Genomic DNA, 27,134 nt, shown 5'->3' on the forward strand with positions numbered 1-27,134 from the left:
AATCCATGCAAAATACCACTCAGTAGAAAGTGAAGGAAGCCCTATTCTTGGTTCTGAGTCCTTAAAATTTCTGTTTCATCTATTAAAAATGAAAGTTTAAAGTATTTTTCTTATGTGGTGGTCCTGACCAGCCCTACTTCTGTAATCCAGACTCAGAGTCAGCTCCTAGAGAAGTCTGTTTCACATTATAACCAGTTGCTGCTTTGCCCCTGTGTTCTGGATTTCCCAAGCTGCTCTTTGTTGGGGTTGGGAATCTTCGGTGCTTTAGGGATCCCAGAAGTGTGAATGTAAACTCTGCAGTGTTGCATGGGAGTTTGTACCCAGAGCAGGAAGAGAGTAGGCATTCCTGCATTTCAGGTAGGGGCAAACTTGAGTTTCATGAAAATGTGTTCTTACCCAAATTAAGCCTTATCTTGAACTGATAACACAATAGCTCATTTGGTGAAGTGCTCATGGGTTTGTTTGCTTTCATTCCTCCCTTGGATACAATGTCCCTTTGTTCTGGCTGCAGCTCTAAACCTTTTTCGTGCAGAATGTATTTTTGAAATTACACTAATAGTAGTAATAATTTGTAGTCTGGGATTACTGCTTCACAGGAACTGCTCCACAGCCTTCAGCAAGCTACAGTTAGTAGAGGTTGAGAGCTATAGCAGTTCCAGGTCTGTGTACCTAATTCTTTTTCCAGGCCAGACATCTGGGGAGAAACTCAAGTAATTTTAAACCAACTTGAATTTTTAAAATTAAAACTAAATATGAATCCTGCTGTTTTCTTAGGTGTTGGAATAACTTTACCAAGGGTTTATGGAGGGCTTGATGTACAGAGCATTATTTATTTCTAACAGTATACTAGCATTTACAGTTATAAAGTCTTTTTTCCTACTATTGTTTGTAAATACTGAACCCCCCCCCTTTAATCTAGCAAACATTTCCTGTCTTTTGAATGGAATTAGTTAACTATTCCTTTTCTTCCCCTGTAACCTCCTCTACTTGAGTGTACCTGCTAGTATTATTGAGGGTAGTATTTTAATGCCTTTGCTGAGCAAGTGAGTTTGAATCATAGTTATTTCTGTGCATCTCACTAATCATTACATTTTTTGTGATTTTAGTTGTGATTTTTAAGCATGCAGTTTAGAAATTATATTTCAAGCATAGAGGCAGGGTTTTTACCCCATTTGGATGGTTTCTTTCCTTTCATTGTCTTATTGCCATGTCACACCATTTTGGTATATGGGAGATAAAATCGGGTTAAAGCAGGTTTCAGAATGCATAAGACTTGGTGGCTGAATTATGGTGCTTGACAGGCTTGAGCTTTTTTCTCCTTCTTTGTTTTCTTCCCCAAGTGATGTAGTTCAATTTTGAATTATGTCTTCAATAGGAATTTTTTGGTTCTACATGCTAGGAGATTTGTCTGTGAAAAAATATGCTGAAATAGAAGATCATAGTATCAATTTTAAACTCTGAATGACTTACCTAAGTTTACCCCAGGGAATTTATTGCAGCAATAACTGAAACATCCCTGTTTTCTGATTAGCAATTTAATCTTTCCTCTTCGCAAGACTGTTATTCATCAGTTCTATAAAAGGCATATCCTCTGCTTTCCCCAGAGTTGCAGAGAGCTGTAGTGTTAATCCAGCTATGATATATGTTCCAGCTGGTCAGATCTGTTATTTATAGGGAAAATTCCTAAAAAGGCTCCAGCAGGTTATAATGGAGCTCTCTGCAGGAAAAAAAAAGATAGTGCTGCTTTAAATCCTGTTAGAAATTAACTTTGAAAAGTTCTCTGCAAATACAGTGGTACTTTTAAAATGTGAGAAAAATTAGTTTATTTTATCTACTTTAATAATACCAGCATGTGGGCCAACACGTATGTATTTGTATTCTAAGAAACACATTATCAAATAGATCTCTGAAAGTCACTTGAAAATCAAACATTAATGTAATTTAGTGGACTATAGCTGATATATTCTTTCTGCCTTAAAAAAAAAAAAAAGTTGAAATATTTTTATTGTTTGTAGGGATTTGTCTTCTGCCCATAATCCTCATGAGTTACAGAGAAAAGGAGCTGGAAAGTTGTATGCTACTGGAGTTCCTATTTGGTAAAGAGGATTGAGGATATCTGCAGGAGAGACTAGGTTTCTGTTGGTAATCTCAGCTGGTGGTAGTTCAAATTCCAGAGCAGGGAGTCATTCACAAGAGTGATACACTGATGGATATCTCTAGGAGGTGATGTTGATTCTGGGATCTGTCTTCCCATTGGCATGTAATGGACAGTTTTCTGCAGTTTTCCTCTGCAGAACTGAATTGAGAGGACTTTGCTCTTCACTTCAATAAGATCTCAGTAGTCTTGTCAAGAAATATGGTACTGCTGAGTAATGCAACTGCTGAAAGATTTGATGGAGGTGACTACTGTGAGCTAAGAGATGACCTGTGTGGTCAGTCATTTTCTTTGGTGGTGGTACACAGCCTTCCAGCTGCCTCTGCCAGCTGCCACAGATAACCTCTGCTGTCCCTCATGCAAGCAAGATGTGTCTGTGGTAAAGTGGTCAGTGTCTGAGCAGGCCTGTTGTTTTGGCTTGATTTCTGGTTGCCCACTAGTCCAGACAACTGGTCTGGACAGACCAGTACAGATCCACAGAATATGCTTGCTTTTTTGCATAGAGATGCTGACATCCATACAGCTTGTCCTTCAGCTGATGTGATTTGGGTCTTGTTGAATACCTTCTGAAAGCTGTTCACAATTCACAGGGTGTCTTAGTCTCAGTTTAAATTTTAATATCAATGTACAAAAGAGATTTCTTCAATCTACTTGCTTAGCAGGTCTCCTTGTTAGCATCAACTTCACTCTGCTAATTGCTCGCTTCAGGGAAATGTCTGCACTTTGAGGTTTCTTTTCCCATAGTGGCAGTGAGTTGCTTAGTGACTCAAAGGCTGTTCCAGTATTGCCACATGACTGAGTAGCTTAGGACCAGTACTCCCTCCCTGTTTCTCTTACAATTAGAAAAAACAAAATGCCAAATCAGTACAAGTTGCATATTGCTGAGATGGTGGTGATAAAAATGTGGAGCCTGCCCTGAGGAAGCGGAAGGAAATGTGATTCAGTGGAAAATGAAAGAAAAGCAAATGTGTGGCTGTGTCAGCAAAATGGGAGAGAAGGCGGAGATGGAGTTGGTGTAGTTCATTTGACCTTTATTTGTCTGTATGTGGAGAATATAAGTAGTACAAACGGTCACCACAGTGTTCTAGATAGAAGCTGAAAGCCCCTCTGTTTTGTGGTTAGGAGCCACTTTTTTTGGGAAGTCTTAGATGCTAAATGATACCTGACTTTGGGGAAAGAATTTGCTTTTCTGACCCAGATTGTCCTAGCTGCTCAGAGAGAGTAACATAATTTGTGAGCATAAGGGTCATCTATTTTTTTAATCTCTGTTTTACGTGCAAGACTATTGTAGATGCCACTAGAGCAGTTTTTAGACTGTTTATTGACAATACTTGTCTAGCCCAGGTTTGGTTTTGCTTATCCATTGGTTGTTGCTTACTTTCCTGCTGGATGTTCATCCTGTCTGTGTTCATGCTGTTCTGATTTCCCCTCTGCCTTCCCACGCCAGATTGTTATCATCAGATAGAAGAATAATAAGCTGACTTGTAAAATGTAATGCCCATTTCACCTGAGGTATTGATAGTTTTATAGAAAGGCAAATACCTCTGTTGATTTTTGTGTTAATCAGTTAAAACCATGGAGAATATTAGACTACAAGTCAGATTTCCCCCCACCCCGTATATTTATGTTCCTGATGTTGGTATACCAGTTATGCTAGATCTGAACAAACCAGTGTGATGATGCATCTTCAAGCCCGAAATCAGGACTTGGAGAAGTGTGTGTAGCCCTGATCCGTTGGTTCTCAAACCTGATAATTAAAATTTTTAAATCAGTTTCAACTCCTGAGGTAAAATGAGGAAGGGAGTAGGAGTGTGTGGGGAGGAGTATTATGCATAGGGAAGAGTGGGGAGCAGCAGAAAAATCGTTGATGGCTTTTCCTGAGAAATGTTAACTTTACTGACAGTTGGAAAATCACTAAATTCGTATCCTCTTTTTTTTTTCCCCTTGTAATTTTAACTTCCTACTTACAGAAACATAGTCGTTGCTGTTACACACTGAAAATAACCCCTAATCTTTAAATGTTTGTGGTCTGAACTATCTATAAACATTTGTCCTTGGAACAGTGCATTCAGAGCCCCTTGCTGGGTGGGGATTAGTTATCCCAGTTGTCTGTCCTGGCCCCTGCGTGCAGGGCCAGCGTCACTGCCCATCCCTGCTTTCCCCATGTGGCAGTGCCTCTGCGCACGTGTAAGCAGGGCTGACCTCGGCTCGACTTTGTTTCTGGTTTAGGGGTCAGGGTTGTGCCTTCAAGCTTGACTTAACTGGTTCAGATGTAGCCCAGCAGCTGCCGGGTTTGAATGAGGTAAATTGTGACTGTGCGCTCAGAACAGCAGAAAATAGGTCAAGTGTGGGTTGGGTTTACATAGAAAGCGCTAGCGTCGCCTGCTAAGCCTAAGCTTCTTCTCTCAGCTCAGACAAAGCCGTTTAAGGTAAACTGGGAAGTTACAATCTCCCCAAAAAACTTTCTAGCCTTTCTTGCTTTCCAGCCTTGGTGTCTGTGGGTGGCGTTGCCCTCGATGAGAAGCGTGGAGCAGGAGGGAGGTTGCCCTGCTCGGGTGGATGGGTTCCAGAGCCGTCCCCTCTGGTGTGGCTGTGCAGCACAGCCCTGCGGTGCCTGGCTGACCTCCTGCCCAGCAGCTGCACTGGCGTGGCAGCTGGGGTAGCCTTTCACTTGTCAGGGAGAAATCAGGAATATTCTGGTTACCAGTGGTTTATGCATGCTGTGTGTCTAGGAGGAAGCTGCAGGAGATCTGTATTTAGACTCATCTAAATTTGGTCATTTCCCTCCTAAGTTCTGGTGTGGTCTGTGTGGCAGCCTCAGCGCCTGCCTGGTTATGCCCTCAGGGGTGTCAGTTGCTGCCAGTTTTTCTGTGTTTTATTTAGATTCTTATCTTTTGCCACTGAAAAAAAGTCTGGTAGCAGGGCAGAGGGATACTACCAGTTCATAGGTGATTTTCTTGTTATGATATTTGGTATTCTGCCTGTCTGCATTTTGTGTGTTTTTTCTCAATGTGATGTCAAGCAGGACAATGTTAAGATTGAAGGTTTGTTACAATTTACTGTCAGTGAAAGAGATTACAGATCAGTGATATAATCACGTATGTCAGGTGACATCAGTGAAAGATGAAAGAAAAGGATTTTGCTGGTTGTCAAGAAATGAAAATAAGGAGAGAGTTGTACAGGCCTGCTTTCAAATGAGAGGTGAATTGTGAAAATTGGCATGAATGTGTTTGAGGCTGGGTGTAGGTACAATAGTTCATCTTTTTTATGGGAGAAAATAATAAAAAATTTGCATCAGAGGACTAGTGTAAATTCTCAGCAGTTTAGATTTTGAAAAGTGCTTTTTGCTGCTACTGTTCTGCTCTCTAAAGACTTGTGGCAATCAGTAGGGAAGTGTTGGCTTGTTTTCACACTGCAGTTCTCATACCTAATTTCTATGCAGCTGAAGTTCAGTGCAGTTGTACAAATGACTTGCTGTAAAAGGAAAGAAAAAGGGTTGGGGTCTGATTTTATAGAAGGTAATATTCACTCATGAAACAAGAACAAAATTGAAGGTTCAGGACACTTTGAGGTTTTCATTTGCACTGTTTGAATTTAAATGTTGTCCCTCTACCATTAAAGTCCTGACAAAATGCTTATTTCACTGTGCAGTGCACACTGTGTAAGCATTGTAAACAGGACTGTCAAGTTGGTTATGTACTAGTTTTCATCTAATTCGTGTCCTAAATTATCAGAAAACCTCTAAGCAGCCAGAGGAAGCTATAGTTAATTAAGCCACAGATGGTGAGGACTAATGTGGCGTTGACCTTTGCGAGGACTGCAAAATCTACTTAGTCTTTCTCTGGAAAACACTAGCTGAAATGAGTTCCTACTGATATTAGAAAGATGTCCTTGATACATGAAGCCAGATGCAGAGACACCATGACCAAGGAAGGAGGTTTCCCAAATGAAGGTTTGCAGGTTCCTAATGTGTGATGTGTGTTGAGATGTAGCCTTCAGGGCTCTGATTTAAACCTTTTTAATGCCAAAAGCTACTGTTTTTCTAGGACTTGCTTACCTGGAACTCATATTGTCAGTTCTCCTTCTCTTCTTCACTGACAGTGGAGAGTTGACAGCTGACTGGAGTGCGTGCACTGTCCCATACGCAGCATGCAGGCTGTGTGACTGGGGGTAGGAGCAGCTACTGGAATCCATTTCTTTGTTCCTTTTTGCTCCAGGGTTTCATCTCTCCATGAACTAATTTCTGCCTCCCAAGTTTCTGAACGATGACTTGGAAGAGTATTTTAGAATGCTGAGGAAATGTGTTGCTTCAGTAGTTCAAGTCTTGTGGAGTAGGTAGCTGTGGAAATATGTAGGCCTTCCTACACAGTCATACCTGGCTGCCCAAAATGCCAAAGGAACTTCTGGTCATTTGAGCCTTTCAGAGCACTTTGTATGGTCTTTGGGCAATGGGCAGGTTCAGCACATCTGGGGATAGCTCTCAGTGTCTTGGACAATATCTTTTTTTGTGGATGGAGAGCAAGAAGGATAATTCTCATTGGGATTTTGACTTGTTTTTCTGTGGGTACTATCTTGAAATTCCTGTTTGATCTTAAAGGAATTTTGACACATGGTAAGTGATGTAAGCACTGGTTCACCTGTGACTCTGAATGATAAATTATTTTTAGTTATTTTATTATGTCTGAATAAACTCTTTGAAAATGCTTCTCTGAACATAAATTTCTCCTTCCTGGTTAGATCACTGGGATATCTTAACCTGATGGTATGGCCTGTGTTTTTAACCTGCTTGTATCGTTTTGCACAAGGATAAAGAACAGATATACTTAGAAAAGCACAGCATCTTTTTTGATACTTGGGGGAAAATTTCCTTCTCTATTCTTCTCAGGACTTCATTGCAGTTGAACACATCCCCAGCAGGTGAGAATGATCACCTAGAGAGACATGCAGCTGATCCAGTTCTTTGGATAATTAAGCGTAAAGTCCAGTCCACCAGAAGTGAATTCCTCTTTTGATCTAGAAAGAAGGAAGAATATCAGCAAAGATGGGAAAAACTAGTCATAGATTGGCAAGCTTCTGATAGTCACATTGCCTCATGTGACTGTCTTCCAGAAGGGCAGGAGGGGTTATCTCAACCATACTTTCCTAGCCTATAGATGTTTTGTCTTCTGTTGCATATAGTCATTTGTGGAGCAGGAGGCACTGCCACTTGAAGTACATAAAGAGCTTCCTCCAGTAGACTTGAAGAAGACTATAACAGTCCCCTTTATTTGATTTGCATCCTGACTTGCATAAGGATTCCAAACCAGTATTAACATCCTTCTGGAGAAGATATAACAGGACTTGTGGAAAAACTAGTTTAGGAGAGGGTACCATAACTTCTGTTTGTAAAACTACTTTCAAATGAGGAAAAGTCTGGAGGAAAATCCTGCAGGGCATTTAAATCTTCTGGAGGTTAGTCTGTCAATCATGCTGCATCAGCTAAGAAGAGGAAAACTGAGGGTTACGATTGCCAAGGTTCAAATCTGTAGACAGTAATTGTTCCTTGAGCAATATAAACACAGGGTAAGGAAAAGAACTGGGAACTGCAGAGTCATCTGCCTGTCTTCAGTGTTAAACTGGGGAAGAGACTGCAAGTCATCAGCCTTGCCTGTTGTCCTCTCCCTGCTTTTGCCAGAGTTTGTGGTGTATGCTGAGACTGTGTGGTTAAGGCCACTGCTTTATAGTTTTAACACATTATGCAAATAATTTCCTGGGTTTTAGATATTCAGATTTAAGACTACAGATGGAAAAAGGTAAGTCATGGCATACACATTTTTTCACAGATACATGCACACAAAAGAACAGAATTTTTGAAATTACAGAAACTTGCTCTTTTAGTGTCTTCCCCCTACCCTGTGATTGTTGTGTTAAGTGTGTATTGTGTGTATATTCAGAAACTCTGGGCTCTCTTTGATATCATCCACATAATCCCAGTCACACTGCATGCAGTTTGTGTAATGGGTCTTTGACCTAACTTGTGCCTTTTGTAGCTTATCTTTGAGCTTGTCTTTCTCCAAGGGTGAGGAGATAAATACAAAATGGACTCCGCAGTCTCCTTTTCTATGTGTTCACAGGGAGCGCTCTCAGCCAGGCATGCTGATGTCATGCATCTGAACAGGAGGTAGAGATTCAAATGTACTATATCTAGGATGGACAGTATCTTCAGTGTCAAGTTCAAAGAAGGCCAAGATGCTTAGGAAGGATGTAAAATTTAAGGGGGGGGAAAAAAAATCACCAGTGTGTGCTGCCTTCAGGAAACAAATCAAAAGTGGCTTAAGATTACATAGAGACTCAAAAACTTTGTGTAAAGTACTCATAAAAGTAGTATCATGTTAAGAGTAACAGGCTTGATTTCATGGTACTTAATCAATGTGTATAATCTCCAAATGAGGATACAGATTTTCTTAGGTGCAACTGAAACTATTATTCAAAATGTCCAAGAGCTGCACATCAATTGCATTTGTAGGTTAGCCAAACTCAGTATTGCAGTCCTCAGTCTGATGCTTAGATGCAGTGCATGTGGATCCGAGTGCAGAAATTTTTGGTGCAGGAGTCTCTTGTAGCTGCTGTGAAAGACAGTGCATGGGGAGGAGGACAGATGATTGATCTTCACTCAGCTCCAGTTCCAGGATCTGTTGTGTTCCCCTGGCAAATAATTCCCTCTTCCCAGTGGTGGTGATATTTTTTCTCTACGTAGGATCATTGCACAAATGGATTTGCACATGTCGGCAAAATAGCCAATACTCTTTTTTAAACTGCTTTGAGAGAGGCCATCCTTGAATAAATTTTAGTTATGACTCTCTTGTGCCTCTGGTAAGGCTAGCAGCATACTTTTCTGGTTGGTATTTTGAACCTTGTGGTAGAGGTCCTGTTGATCTTCCTTCCCTTTCAATTTGTTCCAATTTCCATGTATTAAAATGGTCATCTTGACCATTTCTTCAGTTCAAGGCCATATGCTTTGTAGAAGCATAAGTGTAGAGAGAGTAATTTTCTCTAATAACCAAAGCATTGGTGCATTCTCCATAGTGGAGCACAGCAAATGTCCAAGTGTCAGGAAGCGAATTTTGAATTGGAAATAGATATCCTGTGATCAGTGGGTTAGCAGGAATAATCTCATCCAGATGAATAGAGGGAAATTGCTTGTGTCACTGGAGGGCCTGGAAGCAATGCACGATTCACTGGGTGTTACTTGTATCTTTGTGTTCTGTGGCTGGAGCTCTTCATAATAAATTGTGAAACATCAAGGAACTTGCTGGAGATCAAGGAAAGAAATTGCTTTATCTCAGCTGCAGTACTGATAAAGCATTCTACATTTTTTATGTGGAGAATTGCACTCATTATTTTAGCTGTCTGAAATTCTCTTGCTATAAATGAATGTTGGTGCTGCTCATGGGTTTCCAAGGCCATCTTCAGCCTGAGAAGCCACCAGGCTTTTTTTTTTTTTCTGCCACAGCCTCAAAGACAGAAATAGCAAGTTTGCTCTGAAATAGAGAAATAGGTGTTCTAGGAGTCCAGAGATGAATGGTGATTCTTAAGCCATGCTTGCAAGGTTATGAACCAGATTCTGTGCCCAATTTCTTTTCTGTTACAAGGAGGCACTGACTATATCCTAATTTCCCAGATGATATCCTACCAAATACTGGAAAATAATCTTTTCCAGGAGGACTGATTGTAATAAAAATTAAAATATGTCTTATTTGAAACTACGTAATTAACAAAGGCCAACATATTTGAAAATCAGCAATGGTGTTTATCTCAGAATGCTTGTTTCTCCTAAAATACTGCTTATGTGTTACATTTGTAGGTTTGATATCTGTGTTTATGCTCAACATGTCCATATTATTACATTTTACAGATACGGAAACCAGAATTTTTTAAAAACAAAATTTGGTAATTATTTAAACAATTCTATGTGCATACCTGTGAGCACCTAAGTCTTTAGAGGGCATTTTTAGCTTGTAGTAAGACAGTATGAAAGTGTGATCCTATTAATAGCTTACAAGTCTGGCCACATGTGGGATCTGACATACTGTGTTCCCATGAAATAACTTCTAGCACAATGTTATGCTTTTAAGTTTTCTCTAAAAATAGTACAGGGATTTGTAGGCAATCAGTAAAATTAACATCTAACGACTTAATATTGTATTTTAAAATACATCTAGGAAAATAAACAAAAATGTTACAAGTAAACATAACATATGGTTCTTTTTTTAATCTCTACTTTAGGACGACGTAGACAGTCTAAACCCAGTTCTCAGGGATAACCCGCAGTTACATGAGGAGGTAAAAGCCTGGGTAAAGGAACAAAAGGTTCAGGAGATTTTTATGCAAGGTAATTATGTGGGAAATTGTGTTTTTTATATTCTGTGTTAGCTAGTTTAAGGCCATTACTTTTGTGGGACTAATCCCATAGCATTTGTGATATAATGGAGAATATATTTTTTAACGTGGAAGGTTTTTTTTGGAAGTATTTGTTAATACAAGGAAACAAGACTGTAAGAAGCTGTTGGTGTTTGCTTCAGACTGTTCTTAACTTGTTTGATGTTTTAGTGATAACAGCAAAAGCTGAATATCATTAGTCTGAATGTAGATATTTTATAAAGTTTATTGTGAAAATAAGTGTGTATGAATGGCCACCACACACATTTTGGCATGTTTAAAACTGTTCTGTGCTCTGTTAGTGTTACTGTTATGTGTGATGACTTCTCAGATACCTGTCTGTGCTTGTAGTTCTTTGCAGTTCTGTCACAGATGAAGAATACTTTCAGATCCCCACCCCACGCTCTCACCCCCTGAATGACAAGTTGCTTTCAAATCAGTTACAATTTGTAACTCAATTCTAATGTTGGGAGCTTGCAGAAAAAGCTGTGTACCATAATATTTACATTGTTAGATACAAGTTACAAGAAAACTAGTATGAATTTGAAGAAATTATTTTGGTGCAATCTTGCTGGTAGTAAAAATACTGTATGCATTTGCAGTGTATTCATGGGGTTTCAGGAAGCTCTGCAGAGGAGTTCCTATTACTAGGAGGCAGAAACCAGCCTGTGTGGGGTCTGGGCTAAAATCCCCAGGAAAGAGTTTCAGAACAAAATGCTTAAGCAGTCATTTTGTAAATGAAGATTAGGAGGGAAGCTGTAAATAATCAGATATTTTAAGGATGGCTCTGAGGTTTCCTTGCTGTCTGTAGTCTCTTTGGTAAAACCGAGATCAGAAGACAAAAAGAATATGGTAAGTATAATACTGAACTTAGAGTAAAAAACTTGTGTCTTTCCTTCTGTGGAGTTTCTCATTTGACTAGACATGATTCTTATGGGCCACAGAAAAAGGAAGCTGAAAAAATGAACACATGGAATTGTTTAGATAGTAAGTTGGCATGTTGGTGTTAGTCATTTTAGATTTTACTTTTGATATCATCAGGTGCAATACAAGTTAATAGTCTGTTGATGAAATTTGACAACAAAACTGGATTGAGAGGTGATGCAAAATCAAATCAGGGTTATATAAAAAGGAAACTGAAATTGAGCTTGTTTATTGTATTTCATTAGAGTAACGACAGTAAGACCATTGTAAAAGTTTCTGTGTACATTGGTACAGAATCAGTAGTTGAGCAAAGCTCCAGCAGTATTGAAAGAGTCATCTAAAGACTCCATCTGAGACTGCCAGCCCATCACCCATACAACCCTCTCCCATCATTCCAGGGTCTGTATTTTTGTCTTCATAGATACAGATTCTCAATCAGCTTTCTGTGCTTAAAAGTGCACAAATGAGCAGTAATGTAGGTACTAATATATAATATGGATGTAGTAATATAGGTGATAAGATGATTCTCATGCCAGTGTCCTTGAAGGCTAGTTGTCCTCATCTGGGGAGGAGCTGTAGATCCACTTGCTCTCCTGATGTGATGTGTGACCTGAGGAGACACGTGCTCCTCACTGGGGCCTTGGCCTCAGCCCCATGGCATGGTGGTCAGCCAGCAGAGACTGCTTTCACAGTCTCCCTGCCCAGAATCTGCTCCTGCTCACGCAGACTTTGCGTTGGCACAAACCTTCCAGTGGCTTACAGACAGCCCTCTGACAGTGCTAGCTACTGTAACCTGGTCATGTTCTCTTCCTTTTCTCCTCTCTTTTCTGGTTTGCTTCACCTCCTCCATTTTCTTGCTCCCTGCAATTTAAGCTACATTTTTGCTTCTGCCTTGTCTAGATGCATCTGTTAAGGTTATTACCACATTTTCGTACTTCATCCTGTACAATATTTTTAGTATCCAGCCTTTTCCTTGTTTTCTGTGCTGCTGAAACCTTCATACCATAACTTAGTATTTTCTACTTTGACTTTTGCAGTTAAAACACAGTTTATCTGAAGAGAGGGTCGGATAGAAGCATTAAAATCTGGTTCCAAATATTTGGAAAGAAACATGCCAATTTGAGGAGGGAGAATTTTAGTCAAAACCAGTCCAATTATTTACAAGAATCAGACTAAAGAAAAAAATTGGCCCGTTTAGCTTCTCCTTTGGGCTACAGTCACAGCAGCATGCTTTGCAGGAGAGATTGTAGCTTTGGCAGGAAAGTAGTTTGTTCCTTGCTTAAAAAAAAATGAAACTCCTCCCAAACTTGGCCAAGTTGAAAGCTTTTGGGACAAATAAAACCGGTTCAAGTAACATAGTGAAGTGTCTTTGATTTTTAACAATTAAAATATTTGATTTCTTTCTTCCGATTAGTTTTTTATCATTACAATCTCAGGCTGCATGTGTAATAATCCTCTTGAAACACCGAGTGTGCTTCAGCTCTGAACGTATTTTCTCATAGTACTGCACAGGCTGTTTCAACAATGTGTAGCTGGAGTGATTCAGCCTGGGACTGGAGACAAAGCCAGGCTTTTCCTGTAATGGCTGCTTGTGGCTGGGCTGGGCTGGGCTGGAGCTGGTCTGTGTTGTGTGACTGCAGTTCAGTCTTTCTCCTTCTTCCTGTCATCCCATCAGCATGTAAGAAAAAACCCAACCCACTGTTTTCAAAGGTAGATAAAATCTCTTTTAAAAATAGATAGGGTAACAGCTGGAATGAAGGATGGACATAGATTAGAACAAGGAGTAAGAAGAAAGAAATTGGCACTGGGTCAGTGTAGGGGAGTATGGGAGAAGCTGGAAGCTGTTGGAGAAGGAAGGATGGAGCTTGTAAGCTGAGAAGACTGGGGGAAAGGACTTAGAAGCTAGTGGTCTGGAGTCACAGTAATGTTGAAATGAGACAAGAAGCTGGGGAGATGCTGGTTCTGCTTATGCAAGAGACTGAAAATCGTTGTGCACTTAGCAGTGGGATGCAAGAGGGGAGGAGATGGACAGGAAAGTAGGAATGGCAAATTTGCACAAAGAGACACAGGCAGAATTTTCCTGAGACTGTCTGAATAAGGCAGAGCTTTGGGACAGCCCTTAAAAGTTCAAGATGTGAGAATGTGGATGGGTCAGGCAGTCAGAAGTGTGGGAGCTGAGCTGGAGGCGTTCTGCAGGGTCATAGGGAGTAAGGGTTGGAGAGAAGCCATCAGGAAATGTGTCCCCATGGGAACCCTGTCTGGTCCAAGACCAGAAATGTGAGACATAAGTTTGTAGGTTCTTCCTCCTTTTCTGCCCATATGTACCTGTGATTGGCAGTACCTGTGCTGGCACGCTTTTGGCCCTTGTCTGTGCTGCACTCCAGGCATCAGTTAAGGGAGCTCAGGGGGTTCAGGAGGTCTCAGTGTTTCAGTTGTGCCATGAATGATGTGGATGGGGATAAGAAGGCTGCTGTGTTGTGGTGTTTCTCTTCCCAGGTGGTTTCAAAAACGATATAGTCACATGCGAAAAGTATTTCAAGAGACTACTTGGAAATTACTGAATAATTACCACTTTTGTACTTCTCTTGATCTCTCAAATGTTGACATTAAGAACAGTCCTTGCAGTAGCACACTGTCATATGCACAGGGGATAGCAGACCCAGTTGTGTGATCCTGGATATTTTTTACTAGAGAAAGCTGTCACCTGTGAGGTCCCTGGCCTATTTGCTGCAGATATTTGAGCTTGCTTAATATATTGGGCAGGGCTTGGAAAAACTGATCTTTAGGAAAGACAGGGAAATTCTGGCCTTGCCTTTGTGGTTCAGCAACTGAGCAGTTTTAAATCATTTAAGTTAGTCTGTTTGTAGGTTGTCACTGACTGGTTTTTCCTCCCTTCTGTTTGCCTGACCTGGGACCTGGGGTTTGATTGCAGAAGTAGCGAAGCGCACACAGTTGGAACCAAGCTTGGTGGCAGAGTTGCTTGATTATACAAAATGCAATATAAACACCAAGTGCAGTTAAACTTAAGAGTTCCAGTGATCAAGTAAGACATTGAATATGAATAAAACTGTAAGGTCTTGATTTCTGGGTCTTGAAACAAACTGTAAAGTAGGTACTGTATCACAATAGCTCCCCATCCCCATGGGCTTTTGAAGCGAATTATGCTGAGCTTTGCAAAATGTGTGAGGTTTCTTGGATTTGGTATGTCTGAAAACAGAAGCTGAAGTGTTCATAGTGTGTGTGTGTGCTTGAATGTTCTGTGTGACCATAGCAGTCACAGGATCATTCCATTGCCTTTCTGCTTGTTGTAATAGAGAGAAACTCTGTGGTCACTTATGGGAAAGACTTGGCAGATGCAGAGCCTAACCACCAAGATGTAAATCTTTTAGCCAGCAAAGCAGCTGGGCATGTGACTAGCCTGTTAGATGGCTTCTGTATAACCTGCTGCTGCCACTTTCTAGCCTTTCAGATTACTTTTCTGTGGTTGCTGTTCGAAGGCAGGAATTTTCCCATCATGTGTCATCATGGTTGCAGAAAGATTTAGTTAAGAAAATTGTATGTTGAAAATGTTAGCAGAATTAACCTTAAAGCATGCTTATATGGATCATTTGCATTTCAAAATGTCTTCCTGAATCTGTGGTTAGCTGTCCATGCCATGTGCACTATATATTTGCTGTGAAGATTAAAAAAGAAAGTAGGAAAATTCACGTATGCATTTTTTTCTTTATTTTCTTTTTTTTTCTTTTTTTTTGCATTCCTCAATGGCTTTTTTATTTCTTCCCCTTCCAAAGGTCCGTACTCCTTAAATGGTTATAGGGTGAGAGTGTACAGACAGGATTCTGCCACCCAGTGGTTCACTGGCATCATCACTCACCATGATCTCTTCACCCGCACTATGGTGGTTATGAATGACCAGGTGAGTTGATGGATGATACTCAAAAAAAGCTGCAAGTAAGCTGTGCCTTGAGAGGTTCTAATATTTGTTGGTGGCACTTAGAATCACACCAAGTTGGTTCAATTCCAGCAGGCTGAGGGTATCACTGCATTGAAACTACAGCACAACTGCGTTAGGCTATCAGTTAAATCTTCTGAAGCTGAGTATTTGTGCAGTGATATGATTAATACCAGTCCTACAGTTTGTTCTGCTGTTGCTCTTTGACTATTGAAGTCTTTGAAGTAAAGCAATCCAGTTTGAAGAACTGGTCTTCCCTGTCTGCTCTGTTGAGAATTTCTTTTCCCAAGAATGAAATCTTTCAGCACTGCTGTAATGGTTACCTTTTCCAAGCAATTGAAATAGTCACTTTCTGCAATTTATTGAATTAAGCATTTACTGCAGCCCTAATTTATATTTGCTATGGTAGGTTTTAGTTGTATTACAGAATTTGATGTTGCAAAAAGAGTTAATACTGGTATTTTTAATGGCAGTAATGAATTCTATTTCAGGAGAGTAGGGTGATGACTCAACAGTAATAGAGTGAATGACCCATCTGCCTTGAAATGACTGACAAAACCATGTGTGACAATAAAAATTCAAGACTAGTCTATTACTCAAATAAGTTCTTTCCCTTAATTTGCTCAAATTAGTATTCCCCAAATGTTACTTTTTTCACTTTGTGCCATTTCCTTTGAAGATACGGTTAGTATTTCCTACTTCATGAAGTATTTCTCACTAATAATGTTTAACAGTTCTAGAGTTGTTCTTTCCAGTCATTTTGGTTCTGGTAGCAGTTCTGCTTCTGTTGAAAGCAGTGCTGTAATGTGCTTCTGCAGTATAATTTATAGTATATAAAATTTTATAAAATATTATATATTGTAATTACTGCTTAGGGGTTATTCTATGAATAGCTTGTTAAATCTCAAATTTGCAGGTTAGTGAAGGGGGAAGGAATGGGTGGTGGGCTATTTTTTGCTTTAAAAAAAAAAAAAAATTACAATTACATGTAAAGGCATATTTGCTTTGTTTGACACTGTTCCCAGCATTTGTTGTGTCATATGTCAGTTCTGCTTGTCAGGATTAAGTAGGCTTTTCTCTGATTAGTCTTTAGCACACAAAATACACTGGTGAACACTGGTACAGAAAATACAGATTAGGCATTGTCTGAACATCTGTGGATTGTTATTTTCTCTCTTCTCTTTTTTCTCTCTTTTTTTTTTTTTTTTTTTTTTTTTACATAAACCAGGTGTTAGAACCTCAGAATGTTGATCCTTCTATGGTTCAGATGACCTTTCTAGATGATGTTGTTCACTCTTTGTTGAAAGGTGAAAATATTGGCATCACTTCACGCCGACGGTCTCGTTCCAACCAGAACAGCAACACAGTTCACGTAGATACATTTATCTTTTTACCTAAGTATTTTCATATATTGCAAATGTTAAAAATATATGTTTAAAGACAATAATTAACATTGCATTGAAGTTACTTAATAACAAATTATTTTTAGGGTCATTATACACGTGCACAAGCAAATAGTCCCAGACCAGCAATGAATTCCCAAGCTGCAGCACCAAGACAGAATTCTCACCAGCACCAGCAACAGAGGAATACTCGGCCAAATAAGAGGAAAGGTTCTGATAGCAGCATGCCTGATGAAGAGAAGATGAAAGATGAAAGATATGATTATATAGGTCGAGGAGGTAAAAGTGGTTAATGGAAAGGGTGGGAGAGCTTCCTAAAACTGTATTAGACTGAAAATCTGATAGATGTGTTTTTATCTTTTGCAGAAAACCCCAAAACCAAAAATAAACACTTTCTTAGTAAAAGAAGAAAACCTGAAGAAGATGAAAAAAAACTAAATGTGAAGAGACTGCGGACAGACAACATCTCAGATTATTCTGAGAGCAGTGACTCGGAGATTTCAAATAAAAGATTAACAGATTCATCCTCAGAGCAAAACTCAGAAAATGAGTTAAAAAGCAAGAACTCTTCAAAGATAAATGGAGAAGAAGGAAAATCCCAAACTACTGAGGGAGTAGAACAAACACTAACAGATAGACAGTCTCCATGGGATGAAGTGCAGCAGGATAAAAACCATGAAGAGACAGAAAGACTGAAGTCATCGGTCTTGGATCATCAGGAAAAATCTTCGCTCCATGCAGCGGAGCAGCCAACGCTTTATGAGCAGAATGCCAAGGATCCACCTGTTCAAGAGTGTAATGCAGAAAAACATCATACTGTGGAGTTAAAAAATGAGCAGCTTTTACCCAGACCTCCTACTCCTAAGTGTGTTGTCGATGTTACTAATAAAAACAACTCTGAAAAGGAGAACCAGGATAATGCTGCAAGTACCTTTGGTTTGCAAACAGTTCAGAAAATAGAATCTCACAGCAGTGATATAAAGCAGCAATTTGCAAATGCAAATTTCCTTGAAGCAAGAAAACAGGAAGCTGATCAAAGTTGGGTTAGCAGTGTTGGTAAAACGGATTTGATACAACCTGGGGTTGTAAAAACATTACCAGTAAATGAACACTTAAATTCTGAAAAAGTGCAGTATGGCTCATTTATGTCTTCGTTAAACGTAGCTTCTCTAGCAGAAGAGAGTAAACTGCGTAAACAAAGTCCAGTCCCCGATTCTGTGAAGTCAAAATCTAGTGCTTCAGTTGATCATCCTAAAACAAAGTCACCTGATGTTAAGCCTAAATTCACCCAATCTTCCGATACTGTGAAGTCGAAGGTTAGTTCCCAAAACAGCCATGCTACTGGATTAACAAGGTCAGCCAATAAAACTGATCATGATTTGCCTAGGTCTAGTTTTCATCCAGTTCCAGCTAGAGTTAGTGCTCTAGAAGCTACTAAGAGTCCTCTTATCATTGACAAGAACGAACATTTCACAGTATACAGGGACCCCACTCTGATTGGACAAGAAACAGGAACTAATCACATTTCACCTTACTTGCATCAGCATAATTATCCTCTGCATTCCTCATCCCACCGAACCTGTTTAAATCCAAATGCACATCATCCTGCATTAACTGGTTCATCCCATCTGCTCGCTGGGTCTTCAGCTCAGGCTCCCTTGTCCGCTATTAACACTCACCCCCTTAGCAGCGCATCCCACCATTCTGTTCATCACCCTCATCTACTTCCCGCAGTGTTGCCCGGAGTGCCTGCTGCCTCCTTGCTGGGTGCCCACCCGCGACTAGAGACTGCTCATGCTAGCAGCTTAAGCCATTTGGCATTAGCACACCAGCAGCAGCAACAGATGTTACAACACCAGTCTCCACATCTTCTCGGACAAGCTCATCCTTCTGCTTCCTATAATCAGCTAGGGCTTTATCCAATTATTTGGCAGTATCCAAATGGAACACATGCTTACTCAGGACTCGGTCTGCCCTCCTCCAAATGGGTCCACCCAGAAACTCCTGTTAACGCGGAGGCTTCCTTGAGAAGGGTAAGTTAAGATCCTTTCTTAATGACGTATTTAGCTGGGCCGGGTGTCTCCCAGTGATTTCCTAGGTTCACATGTGCTAGTTTGTGTCACACTGAGTAATGTTGTGATGGTGGGGTTTTTGGGTAGGCAGAGAACTAGGAATGGACCTACAGCAGTAACCACTGTCTCGTGGTGGGTGTGTGTAGGGCGTTTTTCCAGACCTTGATTTCCTAAGAATTCTAAAGAAAGATGAAATGTTTGATTTTAATTTATGACTAAGGGTGAGGTCAGCCAGCATGTTTGGGAACTCAGGTTCACAGGGTAAATATTTGCTGCCTGAAACTGTGTACCATTGTGTAAGTGAAATATTAGGAGAGGTGAGACAGTCATCTTCATAGTGAAATTTCACACATGCTCACTCAATAATGGTGAAAGACGGAGAAGGAAGGGGTACTAAATCCAGTGGGAAGTTCTGGAGAGAAATACTCTAGCTTTTCTAAATATTTCATGCACACTGTACACCCATTTCTCTTGTCTTTACACTTATCTGTTTACCCTTTCTCAGAGTGTCATTTTCTCCCTTTCTGTTGACACACATCTTTGCCTTCCCATCTGCTTTCCACTCCTCTGTTTTCAAGTCAGAGTGATTCCTCTGTCTGTCTGCTGAGTGTAGCCACTACAGTCTCAGAAGAAGTGGTTTGTTTTTCAGCCTAGAGCCCAGTGTGGTGGTGGGGTTTGGCAGGCAGACGTGGCAATTACAGGAAAGGTTTTCTTAGCTCCTGAAGGCTTGGGATATGGCATGCTCATTGCAGGCATCTCAGAGGAATAGTGTAAGATGAAGCGTGTGTAGTGCAGACAGAAACTTTGGAGAGCTTTTCTGCCAGCTTCAGTTAAACCACCACTGAGCATGTGCATACTGATCTTCAGAGGCTTTCAACTTGGCCTAATTTGGGCAGATTTTCACAGGGACCACAAAAGTCATGTCACTGACAGTGGTCGTTCTGCCAGATTGTAAGCCTTTGTATCAAAGCTGGCCTTCTGAATGGTTAGAAAGATTATTTTTCTTTTTTTTTTCTCATCGTGGGGAAGGCTGTTCTTCCCCAGATTCATTCTTAAAAAAAAGCCAAACCATTGTGGCTAAGTCTTTCCCAAAACAGTCAGTTTGAGTTGGCCTTGTAATATGAAGTGAGTTTGATCTAAAATGTGATAAAATCAAAATGTAGCAGTGAAGAAAAGCCTAAGAGAAAAAGATCCGTGGATTTATCTTTTCGTGTTGCTGCCTGCTCCACCCTATACAGAAGTCCATTTTAAAAGAACTTAAGATAGACGTTGTTTTCACTTTGGCTGCCTGAAGAATGCAGCCCTGCATACTGAGGCACGTAGCTTTTTAATTATGTTGATATGTGGCAATTGTCTTGTGGTGACTTGTCTTCTGGCTCTTGCACTGGAGGCCTTTTTAAAATAGATCTTAGAAACCCAGAATGGGCGTTTCCAAGGTCGGTTTGCATGGATGCCACAATCACAGAAATGGATCTGTGTTTCAGCTGTAAGAGCAGCAGCAGCATCCACCCTTGGCTTAGGCCTGAGCCTTGTCTCTGAGCTGAAGGAAGTGTGCCCCAATCCCACCTTTCCCTGCTGTCCTTGGGCTGTGGCAGCTCCCATGTTTGGGCTGGGCAGTAGATGGTGCAGGTGGAGTCAGGAAGCTGTTTGAGCAATGCTTGGTGCTCAGGCAGGTGTTCCCCAGCTCCTCTAGGGAGAAGGTGACAGGCCTTCTTTGCATAATACTTTAATGCAGCTTACAGGCTGTTCGTGGGAACTCACCACAGCGTGGGAACTCCTGGCCCGGGAAACGTGCGCACTAAAACTGTGAGCGCAAACCCAAGCGGCTGCTTTAAATATTCAAAAACACAGAAATCATAACTTCAAAGCTGTAGCACCTGCAGATCTATTCTGTGCTGTGTGCATGTGTCATGAGAGCTCTTGGCTTCCCTTCTACTGCAGCAATTCCCAACTGGAGTTGCTAAGTCTGAGGAGAAGGATAGGGATGGACTGGTGAGGAGTGTAAGAGGGGAGGGAGGTAGGGATGGACAAGAACCACGAGGCTTTGGGGTGTGCACGAAAGCTCACTCTTGTCCCCAGTCACTTCTTGGCTTGTCCCCAGCACTTGAGCCCCACTTAACAGGTGTCCTGCTTTTCCACTCTGCTGTGCTTCTTATAAGCAGGTCTCCTAAGCAGAGGAGAGAGAGAAGAGGGCAAGAGGAGAAAGAGAGCTGCTCCTGGTCTTTTCTGCAGGCTGTTACACAAGTTTCAGTAAAGATAAGAAAGTAGAAACTTAACAAAGTAGTAGATTAGAAAGTAGTTTCATAGATTAAGATTTACCACTGTGTCTGAACAAGGTAGTCCCCCACCTTTGGAGTGTTTAGGTACACAGCATGAAATTGGGCTGTCTCTTTGCCATGCTGCACAGTATGGCAAGTGTGTACATTTATGGTTTTAATAGCGTGATGATGATGATCAAACCTAATAAAAATGCCTGACTAAATAAAGCAGATTAATTAGGATTATCATACTTAATCATTTGGTTGAGGCAGGAGAGGAACAATCCAGGAAAGAGATACTTACATCCCTTTTATTGAGCTTTGTCATAAGGCTGGAGATAAAATTGCTTCTAGAAATATCAAGCCATAGTTGTATTTTTAAAGAAATACTTCATGCAATTCTTTGAAGAGGTAATGGTCTTTTTACAAGTAACTGAATATAAAAGTGTTGTCATTGGTTTGTTAATTTTGATGAGCTTGAGATGCTGTTCTGGAATTAACGGTTCATCCTGAGTACTTGGAAATTAAATGGTTCTAAGAATGCTTCTGAAATGTGTAAACTGCTTTGTATGCTGAAAGTCTAGAGGAAGTATAGTCATATTTTATTTAGTTGGTCAAAAAAAGTGACTTAAAATGTTAAAATTTATTTACTGTCTATGATTTGGTACTGAAATATATTACTTTACTTTGATCATTGGTAGGACTTAGTAGAGTTACCCTTGTGGTCCCGTGATTATTTTGAAACCTGATTTTATTTTTTGTTTTGGTTGGTGTCAACAGAATACTCCCAGCCCCTGGTTACACCAGCCCACCCCAGTGACCTCAGCTGACAGCCTTGGTTTACGGAGTCACATTCCTGTGCGTCCGTCCAGCGCAGATCCCCTCCGGCCTCTGAAGCTGACAGCCCATTCCAGCCCGCCTTTGTCCAAAAGCATCGTGGAGCATCGCAAAGAGTAAGTTGGCCGTTGATCTCTGTGTGTGAGGACACATTTCTGCAAGTGATGTTGCCTTTTAGCTTCATTTTATTTTTTTCATAAATATGGGGGACACAGGCTTGTCATTGTGTTGCCTTGTTGACTTGGTGTGGTACTTGAGTTTGTGAGTCATTTGAAGATTTCTGAAAATTATACTTATTATAGAGGAAAGTTTATTTTGTGTTAATAGATAACTTGGTTCAGAGCATGGGAAGAAAGGTCTTCCGTCTAGCACATGGTACTCCATTCAGGCTAACCTGTGTTTGCTTAACCTTTCTTCAAACAGAGAACTGGAGAGGAAAGCTTTTGCTGAACCTTTGCGTTCTGTTACCACTGCGCCAGTGAAGAGTGAGCTGGAGCAGAGCAGAACGCAGACAGCAAAGGAGAGCCATATGCACAGACATTATGCTGATCCAATGTTGAACCACCTGCCAAGACCACCGCAGGAGACTGGGGAGCGACTGAGCAAATACAAAGAAGAACACAGACGGATACTCCAAGAAAGTATTGAAGTTGCTCCTTTTACAGCTAAAATAAAGGCACTGGAGGGGGAGAGAGAGAACTACTCCAGGGTAACGTCCTTGTCTTCAAGTCCCAAAAGCCATTCAGCAAAATACGACAAAGATGCTGAACGCTCTGTGTCAGAACTGTACAAAATGAAACATTCAGTTCCACAGAATTTGCCACAGAGTAACTATTTCACTACCTTGTCTAACAGTGTAGTAAATGAACCACCAAGATCGTACCCATCAAAGGAAGCTTCAGGTGTATATGTTGATAAGCAAACTAATTGTCCTTCAACAGCAGCTAGTCCCCAGGCTCTCCCCTCCTACATTTCTTCCCTTTCAAAACCGCCACCTTTAATTAAACACCAACCAGAAAGCGAAGGCTCTGCAAGCAAGATACCTGAGCAGCTTTCACAGTCGGTGCAGTCTCACTCTGTAAATTCTTTCAGAAGTGACAGCAGGAGCCCTACTCAGTTGTCAGTCTCCTCTTCAAATACACTCCGGAGTATGCCTGCCTTGCATAGGGCCCCTGTGTTTCACCCGCCTGTGCACCAGAATCTGGAGAAGAAGGAGAGCAGCTACAGCAGCCTTTCACCTCCAACTCTAACCCCTGTTCAACCCGTTAATGCTGGTGGTGGCAAAATACAGGAGCTGCAGAAACCGCCAACTTTAGTACCTGAGCCCAAGGAAGCCCAAACTGTTTACAAGGGCACTTCTGAACAGAATTTATCAGAAATGTGGAAGTCTAATAATGCCCCAAATAATGAAAAATTGGATTGGCACACCGAAAGAATGAGTGGAAAGTCGCAGTCCGCTACAGCATCTGTTATTGTGCGTCCTCCTTCTAGCACAAAATATGAGAATGTATCAGTAATGCAGTCTGCTTCCAAAGATCGAGCTAGTGAGAGATCCTCAGCTGTGACAAATCTAGCAGATTGCCTGAAAACAGCGGAAGCCAGGGAGACTGGAAGAGTCATACTGCCAAATATGAACTCAGACAGTGCTCGCACACAGTATGAAAAGAAATTTGCAGCTGTCTCGCAGGGCAGCATTCCTCGTGCTGTCACTCCTACCACAACGATCATCTGCAGCACCAAAACGGATGTCACTGCATCGGCAGCAATGACGACCAGCGTGTCGAGCCGGGGCAGCTCTGAAGTGACTGACTCGGTGTTGAGCGCGGTGTCCTGCGCGCCACTGGAGAGCACGGCCCCGAGGGCAGCCGGCCAGGGCCAGGCAGCGGCGCAGCCCCAGGAGTGCAAGATCAGCACTGCAGCTCCAGTTACATCCGCTGCTGGCAGCGCTGCTCAGCCCAGCTCGGGATTCTCCACCTCTACTGACTTTGTCCATTTGAAAAAGCACAAGGCAGCGTTGGCTGCAGCTCAGTTTAAAAGTAGCAACGCCGCTGAGGCTGAGTCCAGCTCTGTGAAAAATCAGACATTTTCAACCTCTCTCTCCCCAGACAGTGCTATCGTCTGTAATACAATAAACAAAGCGAACTCTGTAGGCAGTGGGCAAACTTCCCAGACGAGTCAGCCAAACTACCACACTAAACTGAAAAAGGCTTGGCTAACAAGGCATTCAGAGGAAGATAAAAACACTAATAAAAAAGATAATTCAGGGAACAGTGTTTCAGAAATTATTAAGCCGTGTACTGTCAATTTAATAGCTTCTACATCAAATGATTTGCAAAATAACATAGATAGCAAAATCCTGGCAGATAAGTTTGTGAAGGAAGATAAGCACCCAAGGAGAAAAGGAAAACGAGCGTACGAGTCTGGCTCTGAAAGTGGTGACTCTGATGAAAGCGAGAGCAAGTCAGAGCAAAGGACTAAACGGCAGCCCAAGCCAACTTACAAAAAGAAACAAAATGATTTGCAGAAAAAAAAAGGTGATACCGAGGAAGAAGTGAAACCAAATGGTGTTCTTAGCAGGAGCGCCAAAGAAAAAAGCAAGCTGAAGTTACAGAGCGGCAGTAACAGCAGTGAGTATATTAATCTGATTTGGAAGACACAGAAGTATGTGAAGTCCAACACTCTTAATCCTGGAGGGTTTGTCATGCACCGTAGCTGGGAAAAGAGCTAAAAAACATGCCTGTGTAAATGAGTAGGTCCTGATTTATCTGTCTTGAGGCCATTTGAAATATCTTGGCGTAAGAAATAGACCATTTTGTATATCTGTGTTAGCAAACTGGTTCTTGGCCTAAAAATAGCAAGTAAACCATCTCGTTTATGCTGTCCATCAGAATTGAGCAGGCTGGTGCATATAGTTGTGCCACTTGTGTTGAGCGTGCTCTCTCTCTCTCTCTCTCTCTCTCTCTCTCTATCTCTCTCTCTCTCTCTCTATATATATATATATGTGTGTGTGTGTGTGTGTGTGTATGTATTTTGGGGTTTTTTTTTCTTTATTTTAAGATCTAATGCATTTATTTTTAGACCACTGCTGGAGGGAAAGATTCTCTGTTGTTGAACTCTAATTCATCCTTTGATCAGAAAGCCAGAGGCAGTTCCTTGAGAGCCTGGTGCCACTCAGTTATGATTTGGTTAATTTAATGAAAGTTTTAAGGGAGAATAATTTCACTCTCCTAACTAGCATGTGAAGTACATGCTGTTAACATCCCTCTTGTTTAAGAAATAAAAAAATGTAGGGAAATACAAATTTCCATTTAAATGTAATATTGTAACATATATCAGATTTTAACTAGATTAATCTGAAAAGAGAAACTGGTCTGCCAACATAAGCGTTTTTGTTTAAAACTTGCATTATTTTTATCCCAATTTATTCTTCTCCAAGAATTCTTCTTTGTCTTTGGTCTGGTTAAGTATTAGAGAGTCTACCATTAAATTACTTCTTGTAAGACTTTTTATGTACAGGTAGCAAGAAAATGAGCAATACTGCCTGTAATTACATTCTATGGCTTTTCACTGTCTGGTGTATAAAGTTACTCTTCTGGTATCTGAGAGTACTTGATCCCTGAATTGTACTGGCTGCTCAAAGTTTTGTAGTCCATCTGAAGTATTCTAGATATTTGGTCCAGTGGTAATAGTACTACTTTTTCTTTCTGCTCCCAAGTAAAGGGAAGATCAAGGCAAACATGCCTGTAAAATCTTTTTCAGCTTCCCTTCTTAAAGTAAACTGTAAATAGGTATATTTAACATGTTAAGTGCTTATGACTTTTTTGCTGTTGCAAAAGATTTTTTGTGATGAATTTCTGCAAGAGAGCTGGTCAAAGATTTTTCTTTTAAAAAGAACTTTCCACAAAGATTTTACACAAAACCATAGTCAACCTTGAGGAGCTTTCAGGAAAGATAAGGTTCCCTTGGAAAAGCTGCCTCAGTTCTCTGTAGGTGGCTGTAGGTAGCTGGCTGTGCTTCAGGGTCTGGGGCTCAGTGGCAGTTTTGCAGCATGGGTGGTGTGTGGATCTGCCAGGGTTGAAGATTGCTTTGTCCTGATGCTGTTTTGGAAAGCCCCCGGGAGCTCATGTGCTGGCCAGAGCACTCAGAGCTCCGGGCTGTGGGGCTGCCTCCTGCAAAGCAAGGCATTGCACAGCCCTGCAAGTGTTGGGGGTCTTCCAAGTGCCTACCCACAGGGCTTGAAGTCTAGCAGCTACCAGATGACACCCAGGATCTCTGCTTCCAAGGCAGAAAAGATTGTTTTGGACTAGTAAAGCTGTACTTGTGCCCCTTGTACTCTTCAGGTTTTAATCCGATTACTGTCATGCCTTGGGTGAGCGTGGAATGTGGTTTCTAGGCCAAGAACTGAGGCATAGGCAGTCTGTCACTTGTAAAGTTTGCACAAGTCATCTCTGGCAAAACACCAATCTGCACCCAGGTACCAAGTCCAAAGTTAACACCCTGACCCTTTTATCATCCTACATCAGATCCCTGTTTACAGGACGTGAACTTTCAAGAGTAGTGGTAGATGAAATGACAGATAATTCTCCCTGTCTGCAGATAAGAGTGGTGCCACTTTTCAAGACTCCTTAAAATGAAAGCTTGGTTAAATGACAACAGGGTTCAGTTTCAAAACCTGTATGTGAAAATTGCACTTATTACTCAATATACTTGCTCCTCATGTTACTCAGTGTCAGATCTGCTGACTTCAGTATCGAAAATAGAATTATACAGCTTGGCCGTGCAAAGCCAACAAACCAGACAGTGTAAATGGATTTTGTGAATATAGCTGCTACTCTGTAGCTTTAAGAAAAAAAAAGTTTTGAAGGAGGTGGAATTTGGTTTTAGGTTTTTTTTTTTAAGCTCTGCTTTTATTCATTAAACTGTGGCTCTTTTTGCCTACACCTTCAGAAACAGTACAAACCTAACTTTCTTGCAGTATTGCATGTCTTTGGTTTTTTTGGCAGAATGAGATTCTGAAGATGGTTTTAGTAGAAAATCTGGGGAATGATGTGCCTAATTAAGGAAAAATGTAGTGACTTGGGAGCTTAGCAGTTACTTAAGTGTGTTCCTGCCTGT

General features: G+C 41.0%; 1 protein-coding gene across 12 annotated transcripts in view; it reads left to right on the forward strand.

Moving 5' to 3' along the window:
- The window catches only part of JMJD1C (jumonji domain containing 1C), a 159,912-nt gene that overhangs the window by 110,064 nt on the left and 22,714 nt on the right, over positions 1-27,134 (forward strand). For 5 of the 12 annotated variants that reach the window (XM_050976564.1, XM_050976567.1, XM_050976574.1 and 2 more), the window contains 7 exons: positions 10,421-10,526; positions 15,289-15,413; positions 16,678-16,821; positions 16,939-17,131; positions 17,198-18,885; positions 21,963-22,135; positions 22,443-24,646. In XM_050976564.1, coding sequence (XP_050832521.1) covers positions 10,421-10,526; positions 15,289-15,413; positions 16,678-16,821; positions 16,939-17,131; positions 17,198-18,885; positions 21,963-22,135; positions 22,443-24,646 — 4,633 coding nt within the window. Of the gene's footprint in view, positions 1-10,420; positions 10,527-15,288; positions 15,414-16,677; positions 16,822-16,938; positions 17,132-17,197; positions 18,886-21,962; positions 22,136-22,442; positions 24,647-27,134 lie in introns of those variants that run through there. The other 7 variants (XM_030241494.2, XM_050976565.1, XM_050976566.1 and 4 more) reach the window with 3 other exon arrangements.

Source organism: Serinus canaria, chromosome 6 (genome assembly GCF_022539315.1).
Source record: "Serinus canaria isolate serCan28SL12 chromosome 6, serCan2020, whole genome shotgun sequence".
In the NCBI taxonomy this organism is placed as follows: Eukaryota; Metazoa; Chordata; class Aves; order Passeriformes; family Fringillidae; genus Serinus; species Serinus canaria.